The following is a 15,259-nucleotide window of genomic DNA, read 5'->3' as shown; positions in this document are numbered from 1 at the left end:
ATTAATATTTTTTCTAGTCAATATTTCCTCTTCTGCTGACATGGAGGTCATACCCTTCATGCGTACGTATTATAAGAATGGTTATTTTAGAAATTATAACGTGCATATTTAACCTGGTCATGGCTGACATAGGTCACTGTCTCTAGCCCCTCACCCTCCAACAGTCCAACGGGACCTTAGAATACCTCTATTCCAATCACCCCCTCTCAATTTACATTCTATTTTTGCTCAGCATTTTAGCTCATTTTGGAGGATTTTTGTATTTTTAATCACTACACATTGGACAAATTCTTTTCCATTGCTTTTAGTATCCAAACCTCCATTCTGAGATCCTATTTCTTCTTTCTAGAGTATTCCCTTTAGCATCTCCTTCAGAGAAGATTTGTGGGCGGGGAAATCTGCTCTAGTGTGTCCGAAAATGTCTTTATTTTCCCTCTATTGTGAAAGGCACTTTCAGTGAGTAAATAAAGTTGACAGTTTTTTCCTTCAGCACTTTGGAGCTATTATTCCATCCCTGGCTTTGCTATTGCTATTAAGAAATCAGCTATCAGTTTAACCATAGTTTCTTTTTAGGAAATCCATCCTATTACTCTGGTTAATTTTTGGATCTTCTTTTTTGTCTAAAGTTTCTGTAGTGTCACACAGTAGGTAGATGAGAGTGGTTTCAGTCCAGCCTCAGTCCCGTATGGAATTTATGTTGCACCTCTTGAATCTGAGGATTACTTTTGCATACGTTCTGGGAAATAATCAATGTTTATCTCTTCAAATATTGCCTCTACCTCACTCTTCTTGGTACCTTTTATTCTGCTTTATTTTAGCTTTTGGGAATTTCCGTAACTTTCTTGTTGCTAAGCCAAGCATTTTAAAAAGGTTTTTAAGAAATATTTTTATTCAATGTTTTGGGTGTCTTATGAAATTTTTTTTTTCAAGTTACTGTTTCACTATATGGCCAGAAACGAAATCACTCAGGACTTTTTTTCCTTTGAATGAATAACTTTCTCCTCATGTTAAAGATCATAGGCATGATTCAGAAGGAAGCTATTGATCCATGAATTTTAAGGTCATGGATCAACAGGGTTCACTTGGGAAAACAGAAGCCCATCCAGGGATTCCAAATAGGAAGGGTTTCAAGGCTTAGGAAGCTGTTGAAAAGGGAAGGGCAGTGAAAAATAAAGGAAATTTCAACCAGATGGGGGTGATTCATGGGAGCTCACCAGGAAGCCGCTACAAACGTCAAAAGTCTTCATGAACTGCTACCATTGATCTCAGCTACTTGCAGGATGAAATGTGTGATTCCTAGGTGCTTTTCCAGAAGCCATTACTAGCCTCATGTCTGCAATCTTCCCACATATCTATTTGAAACTGCCACTAGGGAATAATGGCTTCTCTTCCTCCACATCTCATGAGAATGCCTCTCATTGGCTGACTGTTGCCTGGAACCATATGGAGAAAGGGGTTCTAGCAACAGTGGGTGGCTCCGGGTTTATCCCCTGCAATGCAGTGGAGAATGGAGAAGAGGCGATGGTGAGTCCAAGTCAGTAACAGTTTGCATGGGTCATTAATGTGTCACTGATAGCATTTTATATTGCACATGTAACGTATTTGTTTCTTCTAACAATGCCGAGAATTAAGGATGGTAAACATGCCTTGCCTGTTTAAAGGAACCCAACATCAAGAGAGGTTTATTAATTTTTCTGAAACCACACAGCAAGGCAATGGCAGAAATGGAATCAGAGTTGAGGTTTTCTGGTACTTAATTCTTTTCATGAAGTAAAAAACAAACTTGTCAATTATTTTTACAACTTGGACATACAGCTAAGAAATTTTGCTTCTCCTCATACCAGTCTGACTTTTAGGGATCAAGCTCCAACATTTTCATTTCTAGTAGCCTATACCTTTCAACTTTTTAGCCCAAGTAGACATTTTTAAAATGTGAAGGGGCATTTGTGAATAGGATTTGAGTTATGAGATGGTCCATTTCCTGATGACCTGTAGCTGAAGATCATTAGATTATATGCATTGTGCTCTAAAAGTTGCCATCTAAAAAAAAAGAAGCCACTAAATCTAAGGGTCATTCTCATTGGACATGCAACTCAATCTTCCAGTTGTCAAATATTCAACAAATATTTCTGAAGTGCCTTTTTTTTTTTGCCAGACTTACAATTTCTGTGATCCTGATGATATTTTAAAGCTTCTGACTCTGACATTAGGTTAGTGAAGTATTATTTTAAAATATGTCAGTAAGAGTATGCATATTAATTAAAATGTTCCCATATATAAGCCTTAAATTAAACTCTCTGTGCCAATTGGAGACAAAAGACCTTTATTAAATACTATTAGATAGGTTAAGTATTTTACTATTTCTGCCAATCACTGCTAAAAAATAATACTCATTGTCAAGCATGAAATGGGTAAAAAAGGAAATCTCATCTTATGATTGTCTCTTCGAGTCATATATCTTAAGATGATAGCAAAACCAGCATTTGCAAGCAACGGCCACATCCTACTGCCCCTGATCAGTAGGCCTGTTATCATCAGGGTTGAATTCTGTTTCAATGCCATCATAATTCCATTGCTGGTTCTCTGAGCAGGTAGAGGCAGGATGCACCAACACACCTAGAGATTTTTAGTTAATCAAGGTGCTCTGAAATGGCATCTGGGGCCATTTTAGGTGTCAGCCACTGTTAAAAGTTTGCAAGTACACACTCTGCACTCAGCGTAGAATTCCTGAGATCAGTGATCTGAATGAGAATCAACAGAATCCCAAATTTGAGCAGACATTTTACTCACACTTCGATAGATACTGCCGGGTACCCCCGTCTCTCACATGGCTTAACATGCATGAGCTTCCTAGAGACAGAGCTCTTTCTTGTCCTCATTCCTGCACCCCTCTTTAGCTTTACTCCAGTGTAAAGTTTTAGAGGAAATGATAGATCCATCAAATGCATGAGAGTGACAGAAAGGGGATGAAGCCAGGGTAAGCAGGCCGATGATAGGTTGTGAGAGTTGATGAGGTTGAGGAGGGAGATGGCAAAACAAGGACCTTCTATATAAATGGACTTGGATCTTGGATCGGGAGAGAAAGATAAAGGGCAGAGTTGAAAATTCAGAAACTCAAGATGAGAAATATCTAAGAGCTAAGGATCCATGTGACAGACGTGTAATACATGGGCAAGTGTAATTATCACATCAAGAAGACTACCAGGAAATGCCCTGCAGAATTATTCCACTGACTGGTAATCTAAGGACCTGGAGGTGGGAGGAAGACAGAGGAACTGGACAAATTCAAATTTCCAATTAGGCACAAGCGGCTTCTTAGTAGGCAGAGAAGATGATGAGACTAGGAACAAGGTGTGGGGGCTGGTTGAGAACCTGTCAGCAGCTCCCTATTCAAGGCAAGGACGGAACTCCACAGCCTACAGTGTGTCTGCCTCTGGGGTTATTAAGCAACTAGAAGCATGACAGGGCCTTTTCCGTGCTGGCTATTTAATCAGGAAGAGGAGTGTCGGTTCTAACCTGGCAGAGAAGGCGCTCTCATCCGCCCGGCAGGCTGCTCTTGGGGATGTTTCATGTCTGTCTTGAGATCATGGGAGTCTGGCTCTTTCCTTCCACTTAGATTTTTAGTTTTTGCTCTTAGTATTTCAGAGAGAGTTAGGATCTTCTGTTATGAGTTTCTCCAGCCTGGTTATTCTCCAGCATCAAGTCATTCTTCCCGTTGGGGTGTTACACATGGTTGCCATGGAAGTGAGCACTGGTTGATTCACACAGGAGAGGGACTCACCAGCAAGCCCTCAAGGGCACTGAATAATTTTAATTACTAAAATTCCTAGTAACTTCTCAGAAGACATCTATACTTTTTTGGTCACTAAAAACCTTTGACCTTGAATGAGAAATTAGTTTTTTTTTTTTTTTTTTTTTTAGTGTTTAAAAAGCAGCCTGTTGATATATGTTGATAATAGGAAATCACCGAATAATGGAATTTTTAAAATATGCTACTCTTGAGCATACATTGGAAGTTCTCTGAATTGGGATTAAAAGGAGGGAAAAAAATCGCGCTTTCTTCATCCTGGTCCCTGCTCTCCAGAGATGAAGAAAGCAGACACAGTGAGTGCCCAGTTCTAGCTATGGAAAACCACCAATGGACTGGTTGTCCTCTGGAAGTGTTCACTATTAGACTTTCCTCTGTTTAGCTTAAGATTTCTTGAGAGGCAAAATGGCTTTATGGTGGTTATGCAGTTACCTCTGCTTCCTAATCCCAGTTTAGCTTCTGATTTCACCGTGGCATTTAAGGCATTCAACGTCTCAGTGTTTCCCAGGTGAATGACAGAAAAGATTCTAACCTACTCTAGGTTAGGAAGTTAATGGAATGATTTTTTTAAAAAAGGGTGGCTAGAAAGTTGTTTCAAAACAAGGAACCACCCGTCAATAACACTGTAGTGCTAAAACCTGAATTGATATTCAAGTAAACATACGGGTGTGGTTAATGATTCCACTTTATTTCTGCTTGGGAGCTTTGGTACATGTTCAGCAATGCTCTGAACAAGGGCCTTTCTCTCAGGATGCCATGGAGACATTCATACATTGGCTTAATTTATGTGTCTCTACTCTCCCTAGACTCACATGAGAAGTTATTTCCCCATACTATTTCCTGGTCATTGTTGCCAGTCATGTTTTCTCTTTCTCATGTAGACCTGGTCTAGAATATGGCCAGAGCACATTTTAGAATTTAATGGTACAAGGGGGCTGGACACAGTGGCTCACGTCTGTAATCCCAACACTTTGAGAGGCTGAGGCAGGTGGATCACTTGAGCTCAGGAGTTCAACACGGTGAAACCCCATCTCTAATAAAACACAAAAAATTAGCCAGGCATGGCGTGGCCATGTGCCTGTAAGTCCAGTTACTTGGGAGGCTAAGGCTGCAGTGAGTGATTATGCCACTGCACTCCAGCCTAGGTGACAAAGCGAGACTCCGTCTCAAATAATAATAATAAATAATAATAATTTAATGGTACAAGGGATGGAAAATCACAGTTGGGTGACTTGATGTGAAACAGTTGCTTTTGAGATTGTGATTTTAAAGACATTTCATAGGCCCTACCTAGGAAAAGTGTCATTTAAAAAATGCATTGAGAGGTTACCACTGGGGGAAACTGGGCAAAGAGTACACAGGACCACTATGATTTCTTACACTTACATGTAAATCTACAATTATCTCAAAAAAAAAGTTTAATTAACAGTGAGTTAAGGAATAGAGTAAAGGAAAACTATGCAGATAGTAGATGCTGGATATGTGTTTATACAAAGATTACAGTGGAAGAAATTTATTTTTTTCTCTAGGGGACTGGACTTGCCTTGAGTAATGGATGTATTAAATACATGAGTATTAGAGAAAACACAGGTTTATGACTTTGGATCATATTCTAGACCCATTTCTATCACTAATCAGTTCTGTGGTCTTGGGAAAGTTGAATAAACTACTCAAACCTCAGTTTCCTCTTCTGTAAGGTGAGCAGTTTGTAGAGATTGAGACATTTCAGCTCTATGATTCTGGGTTGACATTTATGTCTCCAGGAAACAACACAAAGGAAGATGAATTAGGGCTCACTATTTGATAGCAACTAACACTGACTCAGATCACTACTGACACAGATTACAAGCAATTTACAAAGACAGTGAATGTTGTATTAAACAACAGAACCAAAATGGGCATTTTAAGAATGTATTAGAAATATATTTTTACTCTCTTCTTCTTTCACCTGGAAAAAAGAATAAAGGAAAACTAATATACAGTATAATTCCAGTGTTTCCCTACAAAAGAAATATAGAGTCTGAAATTCAGGGAGAGCTTTTGATTTTTTCAGTAAATCATGGAAATGATTCCAACGCTAACCCACCCTGTATGACGGCAACATCTCTTAAATTCCCCCAATCTTTTACTCTCTAATCTAATTATGAGCACTTGAAGGTAGAGACTATTCCAAGTTCAAAACCTTCAATCAATTTCTTTTGCCTACAGAACAGAAACAAAATCCTTAGCATTCATGCCCTTCAACATCTGACCCCATGTCTCTTTCCACACGAATCTCCTGCTTTTCCCCTCTTTGATACCTTTGTTCTTGCCAAACTAACTATACTAAGTTAAATAGTGTCCTCAAAATTCATGTCATTCCTGGAATCTCAGAATGTTACCTTATTTGGAAACAAATGCAAATGTAATTAATTAAGATGAAGTCATACTGGAGTAGGGGGCCTTAAACCAACCTGGCTGATATCCTTGTAAAAGAGGAGAAGAGGCACATATCTGCAAGGAGGGAGAGGTAAAGACAGACACACAAACAGGGAAAACGTCATGTGATGACAAGGCAGAGACTGCAGTGATGTGTCTACAAGCCAAGGACTGCTGGCAACACCAGAAACTGAGGAAGGCATGCAGCAGATTCTCCTCTGGAGCCTTCTGAGAGAGTACGGCTCTGCCAGCACCTTGGTTTCGGACATCTAGCCTCCAGAATTGTGTGAGAATACATTTCTGTTAATTTAAATCACCCAATTTGTGGCACTTTGTTATGGCAGCCTAGGAAACAAATACGCTGATCTACTTACTCATGGTGCCCTGAGCCTGCCTTGGGCTCAGACATTTCTCTCCTTTGGCTCATTATTCCTCATACTTGGACATCACTTGCTGTCTTTTCTACCCAACCTTTGCACCCCAGCTCAAATCTCCAACTCATTCATCACCTGTTCTAACCTGTACAGTGGGAAGTGACTTTCCCTTTAGAAGTATGCTCATGGCATTCATTGGACCTTATCCTGCACTCTTTGACAGCACCTTGTGGCTTGTTCTTTGACTTTTTACTATTTTCATGATGAGAATATTGTCTTTTATCCCCTGCTAGCCCAAATAGTGCCCATTCTGTGCTCAGCACATGATGAGATTTTAATGAATATTGGCTGTTGTGTTAATGCTTTGGCAGTGATACAGCATCACTCTTTAAAACGAGAATCCCATATGTGTAGCTACATGAAACACACAGTCTCCAGGTTTTCTCCATGGTCTCTAAAGAAAGTGGCTTTTTAATACCTACATGAAGCACTTCCGGGTGGTGCTGGTACATTGAAAAGGTGGGGCAAGGTGGGGCATTGATTCTGGCTGCAAAAAGGAACATCTGGTCATGATCCATTAGTCTGCTCTGTGATAGTTCAGAAAGCATGTTCTCCCACATCTTGAGGTAAATAAAGCCTTTACTCTCTTGCTTCTCTTCTTCTGATCCACTTGCCCTGCTTATGTTCTAGGCCAGTGTTGCAGAGAATGTAATTGAGGCCAATATTTCTTTAGGCAGTATGGAGGAAGGGCAATCCTGCTCACCCAGCAGGGAGTGAGATGGGGCTGGTGTAGTGACTCATATCATTGACATTTGCAAAGGGAGGCCTACTGTTCACTAGCAAGATGCCAAGCAGAGTCTCTTTGTTGGGCCCCTTGGAAGACTGACATTTAGCCAGCAATTCTCTTTGAGGGAACAGGGGCAGAGAGGGGAAGTGGAAGGAAAGAGGAAGAGAAGAACCTTTTGGAAAAACCTGATTTGACATTGTCAATATTTGGCAATGTGCTGTCACCTTTATCAATATCCTACTGATCACTACTTATTAATATCCTTTGAGATCTGATCTCCTTCTCTGACCAGCCATTCTGAGCTTTACCTTTTCTACTGTTACTACACTTTGTGTCTGTATCATACAATCTCTATCAAATTATATATGTAGTGCCTTACTTTTTCTATTGATAGGTAACTGCACAACATTTTTTTTTAAAAAAAGAAAATACTTAGAATAGAGGTCACTATTACATGAGCTTAAATAATTTATTGCCACTTTTACGCAACAGAACAAATGGAATCTTTTGCTATACCTAGTATAAGAGAGCCTTTTCGAAATTGGGGTGGAAAGGGTTATAATTCAGAGACCTAGGTTTGTATTCAATGGTGTTATCTTATAGCACAGGAGGCTGAATAATGGTCCCCAAAGATGTCTACGTCCTAATCCCTGGACCTGTGAATATGTTAATATGTTACCTTGCATGGCAAAAGAGACATTGACGATGTAATTAAATTAAGGATTTTAAGATTAAGAGGCTAACTTGAGTTATCTGGATGGGCCCATTGTAATCACAGGGATCCTCATAAGAAGGAAGTGGGAACAGCAAAGGTAGAAAAAAAGGTGATGTGAAGATGGTGGAAGCAGAGGCTGGAGTGATGTGCTCTGGAGGAGGAGGAAAGAGCTATGAGCCAAGGAAGGTAAGTGGTCTGCCTGGAAGAAGTAAGGAAACGGAGTCTCCTCCAGAGACTCTAGAACGAATGCGACTCTGCTAGTACCTGAATTTTCTCCCATACAACCCATTTTGAACTTCTGACCTCCAAACGTTAAGATAACACATTTGTACTGTGTTCAGCTATGAAATTTGCATTAATTTGTAATAGCAACAAGCACACCACTCTGCTCTCTCACCCTGTTTATTTATTGTGTGTTTACTGCTTATCTTCCCCACTGGGATGTGTATATAGTCCATAAGGACAGAGCATAACCAAGGCTCTATCTTCTCCCCACACACTCTCAAAACTGCCCTTGAACAGGTCACAGCAAGTACCAAATTGCCAAGTCCGGTGGAAAGGTCTGACTCGAGTCCTCTTACAAGGTCATCATATTCACCTCTCAGCAGCTTTGGACATAAAATACTTCCTCTTTCTTGAAATATTTTTACACTGAGTTCCCGGAGACTACACGGCATTGGGTTTTTCATCCTAGCTCCCTAGCACCTCCTTCTCGGTGTTCTTCGCTGAGTCCGTCTCCCTTTCCTCCCAACCACTGAAGGCTGGAGTATTCCAAGACTTAGTCTCCTGGAATATCTTATCTAACCATAACTACTCCCCAGGTGATTTTATTAAATTTAACTTTAAAAACAATCTGCATAAGGAAGATAATCAGATGTATGTCACCATCCCAGAAAGCTACCCTACACATGTCCAAGCTAGAGCAGTATGTCCAGCTGCCTGTTCCACATCTTGACATCATTATCTAATAGGTGTCTCAAACTCACATGTCTAAATGGAACAATTGATTTCCTTGTTCATAATCCTTGCACCTCCCTAGCCTCTGTATCCACTTTCCTTCCCTGCGGCTTAGGCTAAACATCTTCTATCTTTCTTTTTGCCATATGGATTATTAAGTATATATATGTATGTTAGGGAGGTACAAAGGCGGCGTCCCTGAAGAGGTGACTTTTTCTATCATACTCAGAATAAAATGCCAACTCCTTGCAAGTCACATGAGGCATAATCTGAACCCTGGCTACACCCTCTCATCTCCTCCCTCCTCATTCTGAACCAGCCACGCTGGCCTTCTTGTTTTTTAGAGATGCTAGTATTTCCTTGGAGGCTTTTTAAACTTGCTGTTCTGCCTGCCTGAGCCTTTCTTCTGCCAGAATGTCCTGTGGCTGTTTCCTTCACTCTATCCAAATTTTTATTAAAATATCAGCTCATCATAGAGGCATCCCTTGGCCACCATGATTTCCCTGTACCCTGTTAAACCTGCTTTTTTTCCACACACACACCCACTCACACACTGCTCTGTTCTCTCACCCTGTTTATTTATTGTGTGTTTACTGCTTATCTTCCCCATTGGGATGTGTGTATAGTCCACAAGGACAGATCTTTTCGACGGTCTTGTTCATTGCTGCGTCTTCAGCTCTTAGAAGAGGGCCTTGTACATAGCAGGCATCTGATAAATACTTTTTAGCACTTTCTTATGTTAAAATCAAATGTCTTGCTTATTATTATACATCTTAGCTATATTGCATATTAGATTAGGTATGTAATATCTCTTTTAAATTTCTTAAGATTAGGGACCATATTTGATGTTTTTCTTGTCACCCACATAAGGACACAACAACACAAAGCACGTACGAGTGATTTTCTTCAAATGCATGATTCTTCATTTTGTCTTTTTGATTTGAACTCAGCAGTGGAAACCATCTGGGGGCCTTCTTTTCAAGTGTACGTTCAGTTATGTCAGGTGTTCTAGGTAAGAGGCCCATAAATGGAATTTGGAGGGCTCATGAGCCTCCTAAAATCGTACACAAAATTTTACGGGTATTTGTGTTTTCCTGGAAAAACAGTCTATAGATCTCTTCAGGTTCACAGAGGAGCCTCTTCCGTAAAGGTTGAAAACCACTGAGTTGGACCAAGATATGCAGACTGGGTGACCTATGCCCAGGGCTGGGGCTGAATTGAGGGTGAGGAATCAGGAAGGGTGGGAGGAGTTTGCAATGCTTGGGATGAAGGGTGGCTGACCTTACTCACCCCTACTTAGCAGCCCAACAATTTCACACCAAGCTTATGGGTGGCAGAGAAAAATCTGTGTTTGGGTCTGAATGCTAATAACAACATCTTGCATGCTATGACTGAGGAAGAAAGTAGAAGATTTTAAGTTTTACTCCCTGGGCATTTTGACTTCCCAGCACATCCCTGGGAGAGGGCTCAAAGGCCATCCAGGCCAACTAGCCATGCCTTGCTCGTGAGTTACAGCCAGGCCAGGACACGTGGGGCACAGAAGCCCTCCTGTCCATGTTCTCCCTTCAGCAATAACCATGTCCTTCCGCATAACACCACCTATGCCACCGCCTTGTATTAGCATTAAGTCAGTATTTCAACTTTGTGTGTGTACATTAGACTTAACCAGATTTAAGACTGCCAGATGTCAAAACCCTCATTCAATATCAATCACAGTGTCACACAGGTAGCGGTGCTTAACTACTCTTTTTCAAGTGAATAAATGACAACATATTAAATAACTAGGTGGCTGTATTTGGGACTTTCTCCAATTTTAAGAGCCAGGGAAAGTCCTGTCTCTCAATAGCAGATTGTTTTGAAACCCCCATTAACATCAATGAAACTTTTTTAGTTCTAGGACTCTGTGATCATGGATTGAGAATAAGCCAGTGGATCTTGGCTGGGAGTTCTTAAGTTTTACATGAGAATACCTTATATTCATGCAGTCCTTGACAGTTGTTAAAGTTTGCACACACATTCTCAATAATCATGTACTATTTTCAAAGATAGAAGGGGCTCTGAGGAGTTCTCTGATCTATTTCACCTCTCCTTTGGGGCAACCCGAACAATTTAGGTTGATTTCCAGAGAAATAAGTCCCCCAGCTCCCCTCCGGTTAGGATCTGATAATTTTCTCAGTTACTGGGAGTCCGCTTACTGCTATTTAAATCTGTCTGCTCTGATTCTATCTTTAGTAAGCATTTAGATAAGACCTGAGGAGTTAATGTTTTCCTGGCAAAACCTGAAGGAATACTTTGCTGTTCTTTCCCTTGTTTTATGAAGATTGGAGAACTGTTTAGCACTAAAACAGTCAGATTGATCTACTTTAATTAAGGTGCCCTGTCCACGGTGGATGCAAATATCTCACTGATGTTTCTATTTAGTCTGAATACACAACAAGGGCAGGAAAATGTCTGTTAGAGACACAATCCGCTTAGAATAGTCCTGCTGCAATGACAAGTTTCCAATGAGCTACAAGGGTTGAGCTGGGAGCGGTCCAAAGACTTGATTACTTATGAAGGTCCTACAACCACACGGTGTCCAAGGGGAGAGTGGTATTTCTTACTTTGACAGATACTACTCATAACAACTGGGGCAGCATCATAAACGGCAATGGGGAAAATATTCCAAAGCTAAGGCTAAAATAGCAAACATAGGGAGTGTTGAGAAATGAAAGAAGCTTTCAGGACCGCATGGCGCTGGTGATGGAAGGCAATTGTTCTACTGTGGAAAGGAAAAAGGAGCCATACAGGGAACAGGGCCAGCCCCACGCAGAAGCACTTAGTACCAAATGTCCAGCCGGACTGCCCATCATTACTCTGGCTGCCATAGTGGCGATTTCCCAGAATTGTATTCCTTCCTTTGGACCATCATGGACAGGCACTGGCAAAATGTGGGAAGTGTTAACAAACTGACATAGTAGCAGCCATTTCTACCATGAGTTCACACTAGTATTTAAGAACTTGGCAGAGAACATTCCTTGAGGCAATAGGCCAAGAAGATTTAATAGTGAGGACAGAAAATGTCCAGAACAAGGAACACAGTCTAGAAGACAGAGATGAGATATAGTTATTAGGACACTTAATTTGGAGCAGACGTCAAAAGAAGGCAAGAAGTTTGAGGATGACTGCGTTAGGGACACCCAAGGCCAGTTTTGCTGATACCAACATTTTTCCTAGAGATGGATCTGTTGAGAGTTTCTTCAATCAAATTAAGAGAAACACAGAAACGTCTGTACATGACCTAGGGTAGCTTCCTCCTCCTCTTCTCTCCTTGTCACCATTGTTCCACTTCCTTTGACCCTTGCTCCTTTTCTCTGAGGGATTCAGGTTACTTGAATGACCAAAGGGCAAAAGGATAAGGTCCACGGCACCCCTCAGCTTGTGAGGCACAAAAATATTTAAGGATCTCTGTTGCACAGTATTTGCCTTGCTAATTAGCTCATGGATGTGATGTATGTTATCCAGCCCTCTGCTTCCAAAATTATCACAAATCCATATGGCTGTTTACTTAGCAAGGTCACAAATATTGGGCACCATCATCATAACTATTTGAAAGAAATCCAACTTTCTATCAACCCTAAAGTGTTGCGGGGGAGATGGTAGTCATTATGAAAAAAAAAACTACAAGATAAGCACACAAACCTTGAGAAGGTGTTTGACAGGTGCATTTGGCCCCACAGAAAAGATACTTACAAGATTCTGCCTTTTTATTATTTTAGTAACAGCTAGCTCAGCCAGTAGTTTCAAATCCCTTCATTTTCTTAGAATTTTGGCTTAGCAGCATACAGATGAGGATTCGGGATTTTTTTTTTTTTTAAGTAAGAATTCACACTTTGCTATATTGATCAAGCAAAGCGAGGTCCTTTTGACTGCCTGGTGAATTATGAAACAAAACCAAATCGAATCACAAGTTCTGGACTTAGTGTAGCAAAAGGCAACAAAGGGTGCATTAGCCTCAGATTTCCATCCTAGCTGTGCTTCCTATGAATTCAGTGGCCTCAGGCACATCACTTATCCTCTCCGAGCTTTTATTTTATTTTTTTATTTGTAAAAATCAGGATTATAGTAGTTCTCTAAAGAAGGCTGTGTGAATTAAATGAGCCCATAGCTGAGAAACATGCTTTGTACAATATAAAGTACCATTTCTTATAAAAAAAAAAAAAAAAAAGGCAGGAATATTCACGACATCAGTGTTCAGATTAACATTCATGGGAAACTGGGAAGGTGAAGAGTTTGACAAGAAAAAGTTGAGAGGAGGAGGGTTCCTGAGAGGTCAGACTTAGTTAACGCAGTTCTGGTCCTAAATTCTGAAAGAGTTCAGAGCTGTAGTCTATTAGTCAGTCAATCATCAATAACTCACTGAGCACAAAATTTAGGCTGAAATTAGATTTTTTCTGGAGACCAGGACTCGTGGCAGGGGCAGTGTTAGTGGACTGAATTGTTTTTCTGAGTTGGTCATCTTGTGAGTTTTAAGACCATGGAAAGGTGGGCAAGAGTGAGGGTAGAAGAAAGTCTGTGAGTGAACCTTTGAGGAGTCTTGACATGCCACTTCCTTGTGCCTTTCCCCTGTTTTTTTGTTTGTTTCTGTTTTTTTTGGGGGGGGGGCGGGGGGGTGGAGTTTCGCTCTTGTCGCCCAGGCTGAAGTGCAATAGTGTGATCTTGGCTCACTGCAACCTTCGCCTCGCGGGTTCAAGCAATTCTCCTGCCTCAGCCTCTTGAGTAGCTGGGATTACAGGCGCCCGCCACCACGCCCGGCTATCCCCTGGGTTTTTAAATGTCATTAGCTTTACAGAATCTGAGACCTTTTTATAATCTCCTGATTGATGTGGAAACACATTTGTAAGTATTGAGAAGCTGAGTTAGGTCTTTGAACAATTACTTTGTTCACATTGTCCAATGACTCAGTTATCCTCCTCCAACCGAGACCTGGACAACCTCATGCCAACCCTGCTCGTCTGGGTCCCTGTTACTGATATTCAGGTTCTAGTGACCTAAAAATCTGAGAACAGGCTCTGTTTACTATTCAGCCTCTCTAAAACACAAGCCTGAATAAAAAACCAAATGGAAATGTATTCCTAGAAATATGTAAATGCCAATCCCATTTGTGATGCAGAACCATGACAAAGCGTGTTACTTAAGTAACTGCTGCTCAGCTATGAGATATTCTTTGGATGTTGGGGTGGGCTTTTTTTTAAAGCTTGCTTGATTTCATCCATACATTGGAAGTTTATGACATATTTGCAGAAATCGCTTCTCTTTCAGGCCTGCCCTCTCAGAACTGTGTGTCTTTTCAATGACTTCCTAAGCAACATGGCAGACTCTCGCCTGGACATCTCCTGTGTTCTCAGTAGACTCACTGTAATTATAGCACTGGCTTGTGTTCATTTTGTACCTTCAATATGCCCTTTAAATAAATAGTGATGGGGTGGAGAGAGAGGGTGAATTGGATGCTGAGAATTGAGACATTTGGAAACATAAATAAGGCACTTTGGAGTTTTCAGTACAGAGGCTATTGGTGTTCTATGTTCACTGAATTTTCCCCTCACTCACCATTGCATGATTCAGCCATGCTGGGATGACAGTATCTAGGACCTTGGGGTAAATGAGATCTCGATTGTAGAGAAAGAGGATCCAGAATGCCAAAAATACAAACTGGAAAATAAAACACAAAAAATAGCATCATTAGGCTTGGCTTTCTAAGATAATCAAGGAAACGCAGCTAAATAAAAACAGATAACCATTTTAAAGATATCTTACATATACCTTATAGGAATGTAGAACATATACATTATAGAAATTCTACAATAAGCATTCTTCCCTTCATTTCATTGCTATATCTGCTCTTTCTGGGGATTCCTCAATGTGCCAGAGAGTTAGAGATCAATTGTTTGTCATCGTGGCAGGCAGAGAAGATATGAATAAACAGGATTCCCAGACCACTAGTCATTTATTTTAACCAATAACTTCTTTTTCTAAACTTTCACCAGGAATGCTGAGAGTAGGCACATGGAGTGGCTTGAGTCATACATGTTCCTTGTCCACCCTCTAAATAGGCATGGCTAGGGGAAGCAGGAAGGCTGAGAATCATAAGTGCCAAGTTCCCAGGAAAGTGCACAAGCTAGTTGACTGAGGGCTAGATCTCCCTGGTGCTCAGAACTTTG

General features: G+C 40.7%; 1 protein-coding gene across 5 annotated transcripts in view; it reads right to left on the bottom strand.

Annotated features, from left to right (window-relative positions):
* Positions 1–15,259, bottom strand: part of ADTRP (androgen dependent TFPI regulating protein) — an 82,631-nt gene that overhangs the window by 44,000 nt on the left and 23,372 nt on the right. For all 5 annotated transcript variants that reach the window (XM_077998463.1, XM_077998462.1, XM_077998464.1 and 2 more), the window contains 1 exon segment: positions 14,649–14,750. In XM_077998463.1, the coding sequence (XP_077854589.1) occupies positions 14,649–14,750 (102 nt within the window).

This window comes from Macaca mulatta, chromosome 4 (genome assembly GCF_049350105.2).
Source record: "Macaca mulatta isolate MMU2019108-1 chromosome 4, T2T-MMU8v2.0, whole genome shotgun sequence".
Lineage (NCBI taxonomy): Eukaryota > Metazoa > Chordata > Mammalia > Primates > Cercopithecidae > Macaca > Macaca mulatta.
Note: the sequence above shows the minus strand (reverse complement) of the source record. Positions and strands in the feature narration are given on the sequence as shown.